This window comes from Dromiciops gliroides, chromosome 4 (genome assembly GCF_019393635.1).
Source record: "Dromiciops gliroides isolate mDroGli1 chromosome 4, mDroGli1.pri, whole genome shotgun sequence".
NCBI lineage: Eukaryota > Metazoa > Chordata > Mammalia > Microbiotheria > Microbiotheriidae > Dromiciops > Dromiciops gliroides.
Genome location: NC_057864.1, coordinates 448,629,400 through 448,649,422, shown reverse-complemented (window position 1 = coordinate 448,649,422; position 20,023 = coordinate 448,629,400). Strand labels below are relative to the sequence as shown.

General features: G+C 41.5%; 1 protein-coding gene across 1 annotated transcript in view; it reads right to left on the bottom strand.

Annotated features, from left to right (window-relative positions):
• HMGCS2 (3-hydroxy-3-methylglutaryl-CoA synthase 2) overlaps positions 1-18,288 on the bottom strand; it is a 27,262-nt gene extending 8,974 nt beyond the window's left edge. Inside the window, exons 1-6 of the mRNA XM_043962396.1 lie at positions 18,115-18,288; positions 11,663-12,117; positions 8,553-8,678; positions 8,045-8,209; positions 3,372-3,537; positions 1,431-1,601 (exon numbers count right to left, since the gene is read on the bottom strand). Of these exons, the coding sequence (XP_043818331.1) occupies positions 1,431-1,601; positions 3,372-3,537; positions 8,045-8,209; positions 8,553-8,678; positions 11,663-12,117; positions 18,115-18,224 (1,193 nt within the window). The 5' untranslated portion in view covers positions 18,225-18,288. The remainder of the gene's footprint in view (positions 1-1,430; positions 1,602-3,371; positions 3,538-8,044; positions 8,210-8,552; positions 8,679-11,662; positions 12,118-18,114) is intronic.
• Positions 18,289-20,023: the final 1,735 nt, after the last annotated feature.

The window sequence follows — 20,023 nt, the reverse complement described above, 5'->3', positions numbered from 1 at the left end:
GGACCTGGTGGCTCTTCTGCCTCTCTGCCTTTGTCCTTTGCCTGGACTATGCCACTCCTGCCTGGGATATGAACAAACTCCCTCCATATCTGGGCATGTAAGACTCCTTGGCTTTCTTCAAGGCTGATTTCACATTCACTACCTTCAATGGGAAGCACTTTTTGATTACCCTGGAGTAATAACTCTTTTCTTCCTCAAAAGTATCTTCTATTTACTTATCCACATCCATGTTATATCTTCACCCACCTCCTACTCTGTAAGCTCCTCGATGGTAGAGACTGTCTTGAGTTTTGTCTTTGTACACCTGCTGCCCAGTCCAGTGCTTTGCACATAACAGGAACTTAATAAATGCTTGGTGCAATTGAAATGAATTGAATCCCATGTTCCTTAGGTCAAGCGGAACATGCTTTATTGCTTAGTGCTGTTCTGCTAGCTTGGAATGCCCTTCCCTCCCATAGCTATCTGTCCAAAATCCGAAGGAGCCTACAAGTTGCTGTTATTGTTCAATCATTTTCCAGTCACATCTGACTCTTCGTTGACCCAATTTGGAATTTTCTTTGGCAAAGATACTGGAGTGATTTGCCATTTCCTTCTCTAGCTCATTTGACAGATGAGGAAACTGAGGCAAAAAAGGGTTAAGTGACTTGCCCAGGGTCACACAGCTAGTAAGTGTCTGAGGCCCGATTTGAACTCAGTTGTTCCTGATTCCCAACTGGGTGCTCTATCCACTTTTCCACCCAGCTGCCCGAGCATCCTGCAAAGCCCAGTTCAAATGACATCTCTTCCCTGAAGATGCCCAACCCCAAGCACAGGTGATCTCCACTTCTTCTGGACTATGACAAAGTTTGGTTCACACCTTTGTCATAGTATTGGTCACACTCTTATTTGTATTGCAGCTCTCTTATGCCTCTCTAGATTGAAAGTTGAAGAGAGAAGTGCACACATGCTGCCTCCCCTCATAGAAAGCAAAGTTCTTGAGGGAATAGTCTGACTCACTTTTGTCCTTGTATACCCAGTTTCTATCACAGAGCATGGTATGTAGTAGAGGCTTAATAAATGTTTGTTTATGATAAAATGCTATCATTATATAAGCTATTCTCTTTATGAACAATGTCTACATTACTTCCTTGGTGTTTCTCATGCATGAATATTAAATTAATCATCCCTCCTCCTGTTTCCCAGTTAAAGACCAACAAATATATTATCAGGCACTGTGCTAGGCAACAAAATTGAAAAATGATATGGCTCCTACCCTCAGAGAGCTTATAGTCTACTTAGGGATATACACAAATGTCAATCATATTTTTTAAGAGAATTGTCTTGAGAGAAAACTTAGAATATACTCTCTGGGTATACAGTAGAAGTAGAACCCAACCCAGGGCAATAGCAACTGTGGGAGGGACTTGTTTTCTTAGAAAAAAAATACTCACTGGGAGAGGAGGGAGGCCAGACACCCATAGAGGGAAGAGGTATACATGTTCCCATTTAGAGTGGACAGGTTGAGTGAGGCTTTGGTTTTCTGGTTGAATATATCCAGAGAGGCTTTTTGAAAAGCTTTCTCTACATCCTTGTTGAAGTAGGTATCCTCCAGCTTCAAATCCCTGAAAGATGAATGGGGAAATGAAGTGAGAGAGACATTGAAGGGAGGCCGAAAGCAGGGTGAAAATGTTTTACCCTCAGAGGCGAGGCTTTTGCAACTGTTGGTAGGGTCTGGACAAGGGGAGATGATGATGATAATGACGACAACAACAACGACGGCAATGGCTATCATTCATCTAGTACTTTAAGGCTTGCAAAACACTTTGCAAGCATCTCATTTTATTCTCACAGCCCTGGGAGGTAGGTGATATGATTATCTCCATTTTACAGATGGGGAAACCAAGGCAGAGAGGTTAGGTGACTTGCCCAGGTACACACAGCTGGCAAGTTTGAACTAAGGTCTTCCTAATTCTGAGTCCAGTGCTCTATTCCTTGCTCCACCTATGTGCCTCAGAGATGGGTAGGAAGCGATTTGAGGAACACTGAAACTTTAAGCAGATGTCCCATTCATAAAGTGCAAGATCCTCTTAGCAGTGTGAAAGTAGATCTTAGTCATTATGTTTCTCCTTTTAATGCTTTGGGGCCAACGACTAAAAAGGAAAGTCACTCCCTGCTTTATATGGATGAAGGTGAGCAGCCCCTCTTCTGGAAACAAATACAAATAGAACGGAAGTGGGCACGGAGACCAGGACAGCTAGAGGTCTTCTGTCTCCTGTGTTTCCAGTCCAGAGCCGTAATAATGAGCCACATCCCCTCACTCGGTCCCCTTTCTCAGCAGGGTTTTTACGTTTTCTTGATGGGGATGGTTGGTAGCCCTGCTCAGAGAAACACCCTTTCCTGTGTTTCAAACCCTTGTTGGAAACAGCTTGGGTTTATTCTGAGCCTTCTTTCCTTTTCAATATCCAACATTATTTTCATTCCAAAGTTACCAAAAAGGATGGGAAGTATAGGCTCATGATATAATAATTATAATAACTACATTTAAACAGCACTTTAAGGCTTGCAAAAGTGCTTTACATATATTATCCCATTTGATCCTCACAACAACTTTTGTGCTATTATTGCTGTGCTATTATTATACTACTTTTATAGTTGAGGAAACTGAGGTAGACAGAGGGTAAGTGACTTGCCCAGGGTCATACAGCCAGTAAGTGACTGAGGCTGGATTTGAACTCTGGTCTTCCTGAAAATAAGCCAGCTGTACTGCATTTGGAATTAGAGGCTCTGAGTTCAATCTGCCACTATGTGACCTTGGTCAAGTCATTTAACCCTTTAGTTTTCTCAACTGTAAAATGACTTCAAAGGTTCCTTCTATTTGTAAGGCTATGATTCTGTGCTTCCAAATTGTCTGTAACAGGGGTTAAGGTCTTCTACCACTGGGGAGTGGGAATTTCATGCCTTTACAGGAGTGACTTTACACAGCAATTTTAATGGAGATGAGCATTTAATGCGATTGGGACTGTTTGAGAAAATGATGACATAAGTTATTACAATCTTTACATTTTTAACCTCTGATTAAATGAAAACAGGTCAATACTGGACTGATTTTAGTGCCACTAGGAGCATGGGAGCCAAGGGGAGCCTAGCCCACTCTGGACCCACAGGTGGAGGACTCAGTCTGGAAGCTGTGGGGGGCCTGGTTGGGATTCTGCATGAGTCCTGGCAACAGTGCCACCTAGTGACCGATGCAGAGATTGCACCTTAAGTAGCTATTGGTCACTTACCTACCTTTCCATCTTTAGATCCCATGTGAAACAGGTATTCCTGTGGAGATGAGGATTCCTATACCTTATCCCTGCTCTCTCCAGGGTTTCTTGTTGAGGAGGGCTTACCTGAAGGCCTCTAGACCCTTGTAGCGGCTATTCTGAACATTGCTCTGGGCTGACAGGAAATCGTTGAATGCCAGACGTGCCACGGACTTCTGGACTAGCTTGCAGAAAGGTGTATGAAAAATCATGAACTGGAAGTCATCCAGGGTGAAAGGCCGCTCAATGCCAGCTGGTAGAGAACAAAATATAAGAGGGATTAGTTACTCAAGACTACTGATCTGTCACTTCCTATGTGCAAGCCACTGTGATAAGATCTATGGGGACTATAGCGATCATGGTTCTTTGCTTCCAGGAATTTATAGTTTTGTAGGAGGGAAAGAGGTGCATACGAAAAACTGTAATGCAGAGTAGACCATATCAAGAAGTACAAATAAAGTGCTATTGGATGTCGGAGTAACACAGTACAGGCAATTAATAATGACTATCATTGAGTGAATGTTAAAGAAGGAAATAAGACTTGATTCAATAAAATTTTTACTAAGTACCTACTCTCTGAGGAGCTGGGGAGAAAGACAAAAGAGGCAACTCTTGCCTTCAAGAAGCTCATATTTTACCTGAGGTTTGGGGTTAGGATAGGCTGCAATGTGTACAAAAACTGTGTTTGTTTTTCATATATTATATACTTATTCATTTGTACATTGTGTTTACTCTCAATAGAATAGAAACTCCTCAAGGGCAAAGAACATTCTATTTTTATCTTTGTATGTCTAGCATTTAGCAAAGTGATGGATACATGGTAGGTGCTTAATAAATGGTTATTGAGTGGATGGATATCGTTGTTCTTTGTCCTTCATTTTCAAAAAGGGCAATGACATCGGGAGGTGATGTCATGACTGCAGTGAATTGGATTTAAATAGAACCATCTGGGTCCAGAGGAAAGATGTTTATCAGGACAACTAGAGATGGCCCCGAATGGTTTTTTTAAAGGCAATAAATGACTTGCCCAAGGTCACACAACTCATAAGTGTCTGAGGTGAGATTTGAACTCAGGTCTTTCTGATTCCAGGGCCAGTGATCTATCCACTGCTCTACCTAGCTGCTCCTATTGGATGGATAAATAGATAGATGAAGGATTTATTAAGGGCTTACTAAATACCAAGTTTTGTTCTAAATGCTAGGAACATAAGCAAAGAAGACTGTTTCTTCCCTGAAGGAGTCTATATTTGTTTTTTGTTTTTTGTGGGGCCATGAGGGTTAAGTGACTTGTCCAGGGTCACACAGCTAGTAAGTGTCAAGTGTCTGAGGCCAGATTTGAACTTAGGTCCTCCTAAATCCAGAGTTGGTGCTTTATCTACTGTGCTACCTAGCTGCCCCTAGGAGTCTACATTTGAATGGGGGGAGATGATGCATAAAAGGGAGTTGGAAGTTGGGGGGTTAGTACCCAGTACCCATGTAGGGGCAAGGTTTAGAAGTCTGGAGAGTCAGAACTAGATCAAGAAGACAATTGAGCATGGGTGGTCTGGGCATTTCTTGAAATGGCTGCTCCAAGCAGGGGCTCACCAGTCAGGGGAAGAGGCATCTCCAGGGGGAGAAAGCTGATGACAAGAAGGTGGAGGAGCCCAGAGATTCAAGGGTGGATCTGGGAAAGAAAATTGTTTTAGGAGAAAGAGAGCAGTAACATGGGGCTGGGGCATGGATCAGGGAAGGCTTCTTGTAGGTGGTGGTGCATAATTAGAGCTTTTAAAGAAGCTAAGAATTCTAAGAGGTAGTGGTGAGGAGGGGGTGCATTCCAAGTATGGGGGACAGCCCGCGCAAAAGCCCAGAGATGGGAGATGGCATATTTAGTTCAGGGAACAGCTGGTAGGCCATTTTGGCTGGAATGTTTTCCTGGCTGGATTTTTTAAAAAATCAGTTTATGCCTCCTTGTGACCTACCTCATGGTTTGAATTGCTGATGATACATGAATTTCTGCCTCTAGAAATGAAGCTAAATGATCAAGCCAGTATTATTATCTGTTGTTATTGTTATTATTACTTATGGTCCACTGTAGATGCAAATTCACCATTTTGGGAGACTCCTTTCCTAAGCATAAGAAACTTTTTATGGTTTAATCTAATAATTTATCCTAATCCTTTTTTAAAAGTGAGGCAATTGGGGTTAAGTGACTTGGCCAGGGTCACACAGTTAATAAGTGTTAAGTGTCTGAGGCCGGATTTGAACTCAGGTCCTTCTGACTCCAGGGCTGGTGCTCTATCCACTGTACCGCCTAGCTGCCCCTATCCTAATCCTTTTTGCTTGAATGTTTAGTTAATAGTTTTTTTTAGAAGCATTGCAATGTATATCCTCATAAATTTGATTGTTAAAATTGTAATAGGCTTAACAATTTTTTTGTCTTAACTTCTACAAAATATTTGATCACTTCATCCCAACCCTTGCTACTCTAAGACAATAGTAACTCCTGTCAAAGTTTTTCTCAGGATATTAATAGTATCTAAACTGAGTGAATTGTCCATCCTGAGATAAGGGATACCCTCCAATGGCACTGACTGTTCTTAGGTTAAGTATAGAAATTGGTTTATTATCAGTTTACCCCTAGGTGCAGAGTATCTACATCTGAGACCACTGAGGACTGGAGAACAACTATTATTACAGAGAGGACTGTCCATTATCTATGTTTATTTACTCTGATCACTTAGCACTCAAGAAAGATTATCCACAAGTTCAGGCATTCATCATCCAGCCAATTAGTCTAAGAACACATGAAGAGTGGGACAGCTAGGTGGCACAGTGGATAAAGTACCAGCCCTGGATTCAGGAGGACCTGAGTTCAAATCCGGCCTCAGACACATGACACTTACTAGCTGTGTGACATAACCGTCATTGCTCTGCCCTCCCCCCCCCCCCAATACATGAAGAGCAAAGGACCTCACTAATAGACACTGATGACAGCAGGGCTTTATCACAATATAATCAGGAGTAATCTAGACTCCAATAGTACTATTGCCAAAGACGTCTTGTGACACCCGAATGGGAACTTGCATTATGTTCATGGTCCCTTTGGGTACTTCCAGTGACGGGCATAGTCCTCAGGACCAGAAGAAACCTTACAGGATCAGAGGATGAGGCCATGAATAAGATTCTGCCTCTAAGAACTTTCTACCCCTCTGAGATTTTTTTTTTTTTTTTAGTGAGGCAATTGGGGTTAAGTGACTTGCCCAGGGTCACACAGCTAGTAAGTGTTAAGTGTCTGAGGCCGGATTTGAACTCAGGTACTCCTGACTCCAGGGCCAGTGCTCTATCCACTGTGCCACCTAGCTGCCCCTTACCCCTCTGAGATCTTGCAAACTTTGATTCATTTCAGAAATAATTCATATCCTTAAACAAATCTCACAAGGATATGTCTGACTTGGAGATTGAGTTTTCCTTTCACCTACTGATAGCACAGAGGTAATGATTGCCATGTCATTCTTCATTTAGTGAGTATTCGCTTCTAAATCCTGGGGAATTGGTGATGGAGCTGGATCATCTCTCCAATTCTTAGAACTCTCCTCATTTATATAGAACTTGTATAAAGTCTATTTATTCTAGCGATATAAAATGAATCTGAACAGGTAGGCGAGACAGATCAGGAGCTCCATATGAGAGGAGCCAGGAGGTATGGTGGTTGGCTGTCATGGACTGGGCCTGATTCAGCTGGTCCTCTGGTAATTTAAGTAAGATGTTGTTAATAAAATGGGACACTTATAGGTCTTTCAATAGTTAACCAAAGGTTTAGTTAGTCATAGCACAGAAAGGATACTCAGCAAGGAGATGGCACCTAGATTGGGTAGACTTGTCTCCCCTTTATTCTGTATAGAAAGGCATCTAGTCAGCAAAGTAGCTTTGTGATGACTTAGACAGCCTTAGGACATTTGCCAAGTCTGATGCCCCCTACCCCACCTGAGTGAGACTTTTTTTGACTTTAGGTGGGCAGAAAGTTAAATCAATATAGTCTGAGGCCACTAAGAAGTGAAATCAAGGAGCTAGCCCTGATCTATGGTGTTCTGGTCAAACCATACATGAAGTATTGGGATAGCTTCTGGATGTTACACTTTAGGAAGAATATTGACAAGTTAGGGAATGATGAGTGACCTTAAGACAAGCATTATTAGGATTGGTTGAAAGAACTAGGGGTGTTTATCTTGGAGAAGACTTAGGCACATGGTGTTATAAATTGAATTGTACAGGGTGGGCCAAAAGTCACGAGTATTTAATAACTCCTTTATTTTTGTTTTTAATTTACAAAACCATAGCATCATATACAGTATATGTAGGATATGAATTTATATTACGTGTGAAAAATCAAATCTCATAAATGGTGAAAAATAAAGAAAAAACAATTTTCTTTCTCCTTTTTTTTTTTTTGGCGGGGTAATGAGGGTTAAGTCACACAGCTAGTAAGTGTCAAGTATCTGAGGCCAGATTTGAACCCAGGTTCTCCCAAATCCAGGGCCAGTGCTTTATCCACTGCACCACCCAGCTGCCCAGAAAAAAAAAAATTTTCAAAAAAGTTATTAAAGCATCAGGCCCCTTTGTGACTTCTGGCACAGCCTGTATATGGGTTGGCTTAGATAGCTGGGGTTCCTCCCAACACCAAGATGCTATGATTCTGTGAAGGAGAATGCTTGTCATTTAAGGAGAAACTTTTCATATCTTTTGAGATATATTCTGTATTATCTGCCCTCCAGACCCCATACCTTGTTTCCACTGATTCTGGATTTTCTTTCGATAAAATGCATAGCATCGATCTAAGGCTCGAAGGTAGCACTGGATTGAGAGCTTCCCATCCACCACAGGGTACTCTGAGGCCAGGTCAGGTTTATAGAAGTCGTACACATTCTCCATATGGGTTCCTCTAAGTCCTAGAAAGGTTCACCAGAAGGAAGTCAGAGACAAGACAGTAGGATGGACACACACACAGGGCAGAGATGGAGAGAAAGGATGTAAACATTCACATAGTAAGACTAGATTGACTGCTATCTACCCCAAACCTAAGGTCACTTTGCCATGCCCCATGTTCCAAGGGGACTGGATAAATCCTTCCATTTCGTCGTTATACAAACTCTATTCATAGAGGCTCCCCCTTGTCCCCTCTTTGTTCTCTTATTACCTGCTTAGGCAGTCTCTAGATAGATGATATGGTCTCCTCTAAGCCCTTTGATGTGTTACTCCAACCCTACCCCAACACACTGTTTATTTACTCACCTCGTTCTAGGACCAGGGGAGAATTGGGCCCGACTAGCATGGCTACAGCCCCTGCCCCACCAGTAGATCGAGCATTCCCACTGGCGTAGACGGCGATGTCACCACATACCACCATAGCATAGCGACCTGTAGTGGCAAATAGAAAAGGGTAGATGTAAACTTTGGAGGCTGCAGGAAAGGAACAATTTACCATCTAGAACCCTCTGAGTCATAGCATCTGGCCCATAATTTGGGGGCCGCTTGGTGGTGCAGTAGATAGAGCATTGGCCTGGGAGTCAGGAAGACCAGAGTTCAAGTCTGGACTCAGACATTTACTAGCTGTATGACCCTGGTCAAGTCACTTAACCTCTGTCTGCCATAGTTTCTTCAACTGAAAATAAGGATAATAAGAACACCTACCTCGTAGGGCTGTTATGAGGATAAAATGAGACCACACAAGCAATGTACATAAATAGTAGCTATATTATTATTATTATTATTGTATGCAGATACCTCATTTATAAGATTTTTTAAAAGAGTAGCCAAATTTGAGATTGTAACACATTCCTCCTGACATCCTCCTCTGGAAGAGGATCAAAATGACATCACTATGTCAGGGTCAAGGTATGGTGTGTCTGACTGGCTGATTGGATCAATATGAGCTCAGAAGACTCTACCACAGGTCAGGCACAGTGATATTATATTCTTAATCATGATATGAAGGTGACCCTGAGTAGAAGGAACAATGATAACAGAAAGTAAAACTGCTCATCTTTTTTTCCTGGGTTTGAATTTTATTTGAAATCCTTAAATTTCTTTTGCATTGCATTATATTCTTTGAACAACCTGAGCGCTGACTGTCCTGTGGTATTGATTTCATTCTATAATATTATTAACTAGAAAATGTTATAGACAAAACATAGTACTGCTTATCTTTTGCTTTGATTTTCTCTGTCAAGGAAAATCATCTTCTGTTTGGGAGGTAAGAGCAAAACAATGGCTAAAAGGGAATTCAATCCTGAGAAATCCCCTTTCAAGGATTCAGATTGACAGCTGTCCTACAACTTAGTTTTGGCCAGTTGTCTTGACCTTTGTCTTGCCACTGGACTCCAGTGACTGTGGAGGAGAGGGTCAGGCTGACAACTTTTTTTTTTTTTTTTTGCAGGGCAATGGGGGTTAAGTGACTTGCCCAGGGTCACACAGCTAGTAAGTGTTAAGTGTCTGAGGCTGACTTTGAACTCAGGTACTCCTGAATCCAGGACCGGTGCTTTATCCACTGCGCCACCTAGCTGTCCCCTAAGGCTGACAACTTTACACAGCTCTACCTCATTCAAATCCAGTTCTTGGGCAAGTCAAGGCATCACCCTTGTGACATCATTGGTCCTTTTCAAGAACGAAGGACCACCAGCAGCAGCACCAGCAGCAATGTAGAGACTGGAACTCTGAGGTTAATTAACTTGCCCAGGGTTACACTGCCTATAGAAGTCAATGCTTAGGACTTCCTGATTCCAAGGTAGTTTAATTAAGTTTATATAATTAAGTTATATATGGTACAATTAAGTTTATGCCATTAGCTAATGAAAGGGCCAGCTTTTGTCCATATACATATGTGTGTGTGTGTATACACGTGTGTATACACACACACACACGCACACACACACACATATATATATATATATATAATGTATGAATGTATGATGAGGTATTCATTGAGATCAGTATTTGTAAAACACTCAGTACAGTGCTTGGCACATGGCAGACACTCCTCAATAAATGCTTTTTCCTTTCCCTTAATTCTTTTCTTTCTTTCTTTAAAAAAAAAATTTTTTTTAATTTTTTTTAGTGAGGCAATTGGGGTTAAGTGACTTGCCCAGGGTCACACAGTTAGTAAGTGTTAAGTGTCTGAGGCCAAATTTGAACTCAGGTACTCCTGACTCCAGGGCCGGTGCTCTATCCACTGGGCCATCTAACTGCCCCTCCCTTAATTCTCATTGAACAATGCTTCAGTGGCTGACTTTGGAGGCGGTGTGTGACTGAGAACAATGGTAAGTTCGGTAGGTTCCTGGCCATTCTTCTTGACTATTTTTCTTCCAGAGTCTCCCTTTTCTTTTCCCTGCTCCCCCCAAACCCATTCATTCCTCTTAAGTCGTTAACTATATCCTTTGCATAGATGACAGTGCTTGTTAAATACACTGGGGAGAGAGCTGTTCCTGTGTCAACAAACCCCTTGGTCAAGTTAACTGGATAGTCAGTGAAGATAAAGTAGGAACAGCAAGGACTGAGAGATCCTGGGTTCACATCCTGCCACATTCCCTATGGGGGATCTGGGGCAAGATACTTGACTCGACCTTCTTGGTCCTCAGTTCCCTCATCTGTAAAATTGGGCTTTAGATAAGGTACCTTCCATCATTAAATCTATGATTCTTTGAACGGTTTGGGGTTTCTGTTTCCTCACCTGTAATACTTTGACTACTGGCTTTGTATCTCTAGAGCCATGCCTGGCACACAATAGGTACTTAAACACATTTTGGGGATTGTATTGATCAGCTCTGGCATGAAAATCCTCACCATGAAAACCCAATGCTGTCATATTAAATGTTGACTAAGGTGAGGGAATCTATCCTCCCTTCCTTCCTTTTTTCCTTCCTTCCTGCCTCCCTCCTTCCCTTCCTTCCTTCCTCCCTGCCTCCCTTCCTTCTTTCCTTCCTTTCCTCCTTCCTACTTTCCTTCTTTCCTTCCTTCCTCCCTACATCCCTTCCTTCTTTCTTCCCTCCCTCCCTTCCTTCCTTCTTTCTTTCCTTCTTTCCTTCCTTCCTTCCTTCCTTCCTTCCTTCCTTCCTTCCTTCCTTCCTTCCTTCCTTCCTTCCTTCCTTCCTTCCTTCCTTCCTTCCTTCCTCTTCCTCCCCTTCTTCTTCTTGTCCTCCTTTTTCTCCTCCTCTTCTCTCTCTGTCTCATTTCTTTTTCATTTGTAGCCTTTAACAAGGAGGAACTCTACTGGCTAACTTTCACAGATTATTCAATTCAAGTCACTTATTTTACAGATGAGGAAATTGAGGCTAAAACGGGAAGAAGCTCTCTTGATAAGACGCAGGTAGTAAGTAACAGATCCAAGATGGGCTGTCAGTACATACCGTCCCAGGAGCTAGATTCCACCCAGTTGGCAGCGTTGAAGAGGGAGGCAGTGCCTCCATAGCAGGCATTGGTGGTATCAATGCCCTCTATGTCTGTGTTCCCTGAATCTTGGAAGAGTTCCATGAGCACTGTTTTGACGGCCTTGGACTTATCAATGATAGTCTCTGTGCCCACCTCCAGCCGCCCCACATCGTTCCAAGGGAGCTTGGTACGCTCCATCAGCCGTTGCACCACTGTCAAACACAGGGAGTTGATGTCCTCTTGAACAGAGCAGAATCCCATTTGGGTCTGGCCTAAGCCCACCGTGTATTTGCCAGCTTCCACACTGTCATACTTCTCCAGCTCCGTCTGGTCCACGTACTGGGCAGGAAAGTAGACCTCCAGGGCGAGGATGCCCACATCTTTTGGCCAAGCATCCGTTTTTGCCAGGGGAACGGCAGAGGCTGTGAAAAATCTGTAGTAGAGATAACAATGACAGTACCTCTTACTTATCAAGCGTACATAAATGTATTCATTTGATCAAATTTCACAATGTTCCTCCTGGAGAGAGAGGGGGGAATGTGGTGAGGGTTGGAGGGGGAGGAAATAAGAACTTATCTAGCTCTACTATGTGCCAGGCACGGTGTCAAGTGCTTTACAAATATGATCTAATTTAATCCTCACCACAACCCTGGGAGGTAAGTGCTATTATTATCTCCATTTTACAGTTGAGGAAACTGAGGCAGACAATGGTTAAGTGACTTGCCCAGGGTTATCACAACTAGTTAGTCTCTGAGGTCAGATTGGAATTCAGATCTTCCTGGCTCCAGTCCTGGAACTTGTTCTAATGTGCTACCTAGCTGCCGCATAGAAAGGCAGAATTAGAAGAATATTCAGTTTTCATCCATCTAGATTTATCTCTCAAATCTAATGGGAAGAAGGATTATACCCCGATAAATCTGTTACCAGGTAGACTGATATATAAAATGGAGTAGATGGTCTATAAAAAGGTGTAACTAGGGCAAGTTGGCTGGCACTATGCTTCAGGGCACTAAAATTTAGAAGGGTTCTGAAAGAAGCATGGAAACTCTATGTGGTTGGGATTGCATCTGGAGACAGAAAACCTAGAAATGTCCCCAGCTTTAATCTATTGGTTGTGGGGGACAATATACAGAATGACTACAGCAAGGTAAAGAAGAAACGAGAAAGATCATGTTGTAATAATGACAAAGCTTGTCCTGGGAAGAGTTGAGGAAATGTCCCCATTGTATGAATGGGGAAGCATGGATGTGGAATATCTCCAGACAGTCTGCTACAATTAATGTGTAACTGGCCTTTTTTTCATTTCTCTCCCCATTTTTTCTTCTACCTCTCTCAATTGATTTTTTTTTCCCCAGCTCAATTTTATTTATTTATTTATTTACATATAAGGTATTTTATTTTTTCTGTTACATGTAAAGATGTTCTCAACTTTTGTTTATACAAGCTTTACAATTTCAGATTTTTCTCCCTCCCTCCCCTCCCTCCCCCCTCCCCTAGACAGCAGGTAATCTGATATAGGTTATATCTATATATCTTTATACATATACATATAGATGTATATATATATATATCTATACACACACATATATATATACCCATAATAACATTAATCCTATTTCTGCATTAATCCTGTTATAAAAGAAAAAATCAGAGCAGTAATGCAAAACCTCAAAATAGAAAAAAAAAAAAACAACAGCACCCAAAACAAAAGAAATAGTATGGTTCAATCAGCATCTATACTCAACAGCTTTTTTTTTTCTTGGATTTGGAGATCCTCTTCTATCATGAGTTCCCTGGAACTCTTCTGTACCATTGCATTGGTGCGAAGAATATAGTCCATCACAGTAGGTCAACACTCAATGTTGATGATACTGTGTACAATGTTCTTCTGGTTCTGCTCATCTCACTCATCATCAGCTCACTCAAGACCCTCCAGGTTTCTCTGAACTCCTGCTCATCATTTCTTACAGCACAATAGTATTCCATTGTATTCATATACCACAACTTGTCCAGCCATTCCCCAATTGATGGGCACCCCCTCAACTTCCAATTCCTCAATTGATTTTTTGTTTGTTTTTTTGGGGGTTTTTTTGTGGGGCAATGGGGGTTAAGTGACTTGCCCAGGGTCACACAGCTAGTAAGTGTCAAGTGTCTGAGGTCGGATTTGAACTCAGGTTCTCCTGAATCCAGGGCTAGTGGTTTATCCACTGCGCCACCTAGCTGTCCCGAAAATATAATTTTTTAAAAAGGGGCGGGGTTTGAGTTTAATCTTTAAGGAAGCCAAGGAAGCCGGGAGGTGGAAGTAAGGAGGGTCAGCATTCTAAGCATGGGGGAACAGGCAGTTGAGAAATGGAGTGTTGACTTATGGGTAGGGAAGGAAGGAGGAGTTGATTCAGATAGGAACAGAAGGTAAAAACAAAAATAAGTTGAAAATTCCACTGAGAATGAAATCTAGTTCCTCTGACTCCAAATTCAGAACACTTTGCATTGTTCTGCACTCCTTGATGTGACCCTTTTCTGCTTATGTTTGTGTGAAGGAAAAAGGGATAAAAAAATGACTGAAAAGTGGTAGAGATTAAGTTGCCTGATGTCCTGGGAGGGAAAACTGATTTTATTTAATAATCCCACTTCTCATCCATTTTTGGAGTAAGGTATTAGCTGGAGTTTGCAATCTCAGATGTTTAAAGAGAATGCATGTATATAATGCATACTATGCGTACTTAAACATACAATGCATATATGTACACATGTGTATAATAGACATAACATATTCTTAAATATCCATACACACATGCATATATGTACACATATGTACACTTGTGTATAATATACATCACATATCCTTAAATATCCATACACACATGCATATATACATATATATTGTATATACGTACACTCATCGATGAGCCAATGGTTAGCCAAAATGTGATTTTTTAAGATCAGATTGTGTCTCCTAATAATCTGCCCCCCAAGACTTGGTGTTCCTTTGGATTCTTTCTCATGCATTCTTTTTTGAGCTCTGGAGATAAGTTCAAGGTTGTAGGGAGAGGCTTTAAGCATGGATGGTGGAGAATATCCAGATTCTTATATTCTGTAACTTTCAAGGAAATGGCTATTTAACAAGGCCTGGAAAGGTTAGTTGGGAAGAATGAGAAACTTAATAGGACAACCTCCTATCATCCAGCCATAGCTGCGGGACCACTGGACTGGTTTACAATCTCATTCTGTCAAATGACATCCTTGGTAAATAAAAGCTGATCTCATACAGGGCTTAAAGGCATACAAAGTGCTTTTCAAATATTATCTCATGTTATGCTTATAACAACCTTGTGAGGAAGGTGGAAGCAGCACGGTTTTCTATAAGTCAGAAAACCTGGGCTCAATTTCAATCTTAGTGTGGCCTCAGGGAGGTTCTCTCATGGTCATATAGTTAGTGAATGACAGAGCTGGGATTGAAACCCAGTCCTTATGACTCCTATAAGTCCAGTATGATTTCCAAACATCACATCTAGTATGATTTCCAAACATGCCTTCAGAAGCCTGTCTAGATTGCCCCCACAACTGACCTGATTTAAAAAAAAGAATATTATTTATTTAGTTTTAACACTAAATTTTTTTTGAGTTCCAAATTCTCTTGCTCCTTCCTGCTCCTCCCCCACCCATTGAGAAGGCAAGCAGTGTGTTATTAATTATACATGTGAAGTCACAAACACATTGTTATATAAGCCATGTTGCATAAAATAATAAAAAAACAAGAAATATTAAGAAAACAAACATAAAAAGGCTGCTTTAATCTGCACTCAGAGTTTATCAATCCTCTCTCTGGAGGTGGGTAAAATTTTCCTTCAGAGGATGACCTGATTCATTGACTCATATACAACACATTCATAATGTGATACATTAACATAATCTTTTTTTTTGCAGGGCAATGAGGGTTAAGTGACTTGCCCAGGGTCACACAGCTAGTAAGTGTCAAGTGTCTGAAGCCAAATTTCAGCTCAGGTCCTCCTGAATCTGGGGCCTATGCTTTATCCACTGCGCCACCTAGCTGCCCTTAACATACTCTTTTTTTTTTTTTTCAGGCAATGGGGGTTAAGTGACTTGCCCAGGGTCACACAGCTAGTAAGTGTCAAATGTCTGAGGCTGGATTTGAACTCAGGTACTCCTGAATCCAGGGCCGGTGCTTTAACCACTGAGCCATCTAGCTGCCCCTTAACATACTCTTAAAATACAATTAATAAGACTCAACCTGTGCCAATGGCTGACAGTCAATTTAGCACCATTCTATAGATGACTGGGGGGATGGGAGTGGAGGACCCTTGCTCAGCTGTAGCTCTGCCATTTCACCATTTGTGAGACCAGGGTATGGGCACCATTGCCCATCCCCTCATATAACATAAACATAATTCAATGATGAAAGAACTAGTGTCATAAAAATGACATTATTGATTCTTCTCAAACAGCTTTTTCTAAAACATCAAATCCAAAGAACATAATTGTGCTTACAGAGTGAATGGGACAAAGAAAAGTACCCACAAAACTCAGGGGTTCCTCACTTTCTCTGTCCCTTGTCCCTTCCTTTGGCAGTCTGGTGAAGCCACTGGACTCCTTCTAGGAATGATGTTTTTAAAGTATTGAGTAAAAATACATAGGATAGGGGCAGCTAGGTGGCGCAGTGGATAATGCACCAGCCCTGGATTCAAGAGGATCTGAGTTCAAATCTGGACGTAGACACTTGTCACTTCCTAGCTGTGTGACCCTGGGCAAGTCACTTAACTCCAATTGCCTCAAAAAAAATACATAGGATAACAAAGGAGGCCCATTATATTGGAATATTTTGTTCAGTTGTTTAAGAGTGTGAACTTGCATAGGAAATTTTATTGTTCTTGCTGTTCAGTCCTTTCAGTTGTGTCTGACTCTTTGTGACCCCATTTGAAGTTTACTTGACAAGCATACTGGAGAGATTTGCCATTTCCTTCTCCAGCTCATTTGACAGATGAGGAAACAGAGTTAATGATCAGGGTCACACAGCTTGTAAGTGTCTGAGGCTAAATTTGAACTCATGAAGAAGTCTCCCTGACTCCAGGCCAGGCACTCTATCCATTGTCCCACCATATTGAAATATAGTTATTGATATATAATTTTTGGTTTTCTTCCTTCCTTTTAAATTTTTGCAATCTTAAAAGTATTTTTTCTTTTCTAGTTACATGTAAAGATAGTTTTCAACATTTGTTTCCATAAGATTTTGAGTTCCAAATTTTTCTCCCTTTCCTTCCCCTCCCCAAGACAGAAAGCAATCTGATATAGGTTATATATGTACAATTACATTAAACATATTTCTGCATTAATCATGTTGTGAAAGAGGAATCAGAGCAAAAGGGAAAAGCCTCAAAAAAGAAAAAAAACATTAGAAGCAATATGGTTCAATCTACATTCTGATTCCACAGTTCTTTTTTTTTTTTTTTTTTTAGTGAGGCAATTGGGGTTAAGTGACTTGCCAAGGGTCACACAGCTAGTAAGTGCTAAGTGTCTGAGGCTGGATTTGAACTGAGGTATTCCTGACTCCAGGGCCGGTGCTCCATCCACTGAGCCACCTAACTGCCCCTCCACAGTTCTTTTTTCTATATGTGGAGAACATTTTCCATCATGAGTCCTTTGGAATTGTCTTGGATCATATCAATATATTTTATTTTATTTTGTCCACATTCATTCTATTTATTCCCCCAAAGACCTTTTTGTCTTTCACAATCCCTTTTTCTTTTTTTATCATAAAAGTATTTTACTGTTTTCTAGTTACATGTAGAGATAGTTTCCAACATTTGTTTTTATAAGATTTCTAGTTCCAAATTTTTCTCCCTCCCTCCCTTTCTTCCCCCATCCCCAAGACAGCAAGCAATCTGATATAGGTTATATATGTACAATCACATTAAACATATTTCTGCATTAGTCATGTTGTGAAAGAAGAACCAGAACACAAGGGAAAAACCTCAAAAAAGAAAAACAAAAAAAAAGTAGAAACAGTGTGGGTCAATATGCATCTAGATTCCACAGTTCTTTTTTTCTGGATGTGGAGAGCATTTTCCATCATGAGTCCTTTGGAATTGTCTTGGACCATTGTACATATCCACATATTTAAAACAACAACAACAACAAGTTCACCTACTTTAGGTTAAGAACCCCTGCTCAATGTAAATACAGCATAGTCTTAATGATTTAGAATCACAGAATTTTTTTACGATTACTAAGGAAGAGGCCTTAGGGATTCCCTCAGTTGCAAAAAACTCGGGAAATTGAAGCTATAGACTGAAGCTATAGAGTTAGCTAGTATGGAGCTGGGGGATCAGTCCAGGGCCTCCTGAACCAAGAGAGCCTATATTTTAAACCAGGGGAGGGGGCGGTCCAGGAAATTCTTCCAGGGATCCTGACTCACCTCTGGTGGGCTGTGGGAAGGAGTGATGACGGGATGAGGGTCTTCTTGGGCCTCTGCAGTACTGATTTCATGCACAAGGTCTGCTTCACAGCACTGAATAGCCGGATCATTTTCCAAAGGACAGAGGAAAGTTTTCAGCTCTCGGGACAGCTGGGGGATGCTCTTGTTCCTCTCTGATGGGCCTTATATAAACTCCTCATACTGCTGCTTGGGGAGGCTCCACCCCATGTTTATCAAGAGTAACAGCTCTTCATTTTCTAAAACTGGACCAAAGGTCCCACTGTACAGTAGCCAAAACGAGGCGTCATTAGAAAACATTGCCTCTGATAAGCATCAAGGTGTTGGTCTTTGGAGTTGTTTTTCTGGTGGGGTGGGGAACAGGAAACAGAGGGAAGAGCTGTCTCCATCATATTCTATCGAGTTACCTTCTGAGCTCACCCACCTTGGAGGGGCCTGAAGAACCCTTTCTTGTTTCTCTTTTCTTCTTTCCCAACAAAGCCAAGGTGGGGGATGGCATGGGGCGGGGGAAGGAGAAGACAACTGCAATTGTAAGTTAAGAAAGACCCTGAGGAAACAATTGGGCAAGAGAGAAAATCCTTCTATCTCCCCTGTCATCCAGTTTCTTGAAGAATGAGCAGCTTTTAAAATCCAGATGAATGAATCTCAAATGAGGAAATTCAGGCAGTATGGCAAATAGGAGGTTGGTAGGAAACTTTGTGGACCAGAGGTCAAATCATCTAGTCAGGGAGGTGGATATGCCTGTAGTGGATTCTTCCTTTCCTTTTCTTCTGGATACATAGCTCCAGGTAGAATAATAATGTGGCAATAAACACAGGTCTCTGCCTCTCTCCCATGGATGTAAGTGAACGTCTAGTTGGGACTTGTTTTTCCTATTATGTATCATGAACTGCTTTGTCTTACATCCAGTCAAGAGGAAATTCAACCCAACTTACAAACATTGCTTTAGTACCTACTATGTGGATGGTGCTGGGGGCTGAGGGTGAGGAAGGAGCTCCAAAGGTGATTTACAGCCCTGTCTTTAAGGAGTTTTCAGTGTCCTAGAGCAAAGGTTCTTTTTTTTTTTTTTTTTTTTGTGGGGCAATGAGGGTTAAGTGACTTGCCCAGGGTCATACAGCTAGTAAGTGTCAAGTGTCTGAGGCTGAATTTGAACTCAGGTCCTCCTGAATAGAGCAAAGGTTCTTAACCCAGGGTCCACCAACCCCCAAGAGGTTAGTGGATAGATTTCACTTCACGGGGTCTGTGAATTTGGATGGGGAAATATTTTATTTCTATATAATTGGTTTCTTTTGTAATCCTATGTATTTTATTTTATTTATTGAAAAATATGATTCTAAGAAGGGGTCCATAGGCTTCACCAGATTATCAAAGGAATCTATGACAGAAAGCTAGAGGATTACAACTGCTACATGAATAACCATGATGTAAGATATAGTAATAATAGCAAAGGAAATCCAGACATGGTGCTCATCAGGAGGAAGCCTTTCTACTACCGGGGGAATTGGGGAAGCTTCAGGGAAGGCTTTTTTGTTCATTTGCTTCAGTTGTGTTTGACTCTTCATGACCCCATTTGGAGTTTTCTTGACAGAGATACTAGAATGGTTTGCCATTTCCTTCTCCAACTCATTTTATAGATGAGGAAACTGAGGCAAACAGGGTGAAGTGACTTCCCCAGGGTCACACAGTTTGTAAGTGTCTGAGGCCAGATTTGAATTCAGGAAGATGAGTCTTCCTGACTCTAGGGCTGGTGTTCTATCCACTTCCCTAGCCACCTCAGGGGAGGTTTTAAGGAAAGGGAGGTTTCTAAGCTAAGTCTTGAAGGCAGGGAAGAGTTCTGATGGAGATGAAGATAAGGAGTGAGTGCATTCAAAGCATGCAGTGATCCAGGAAT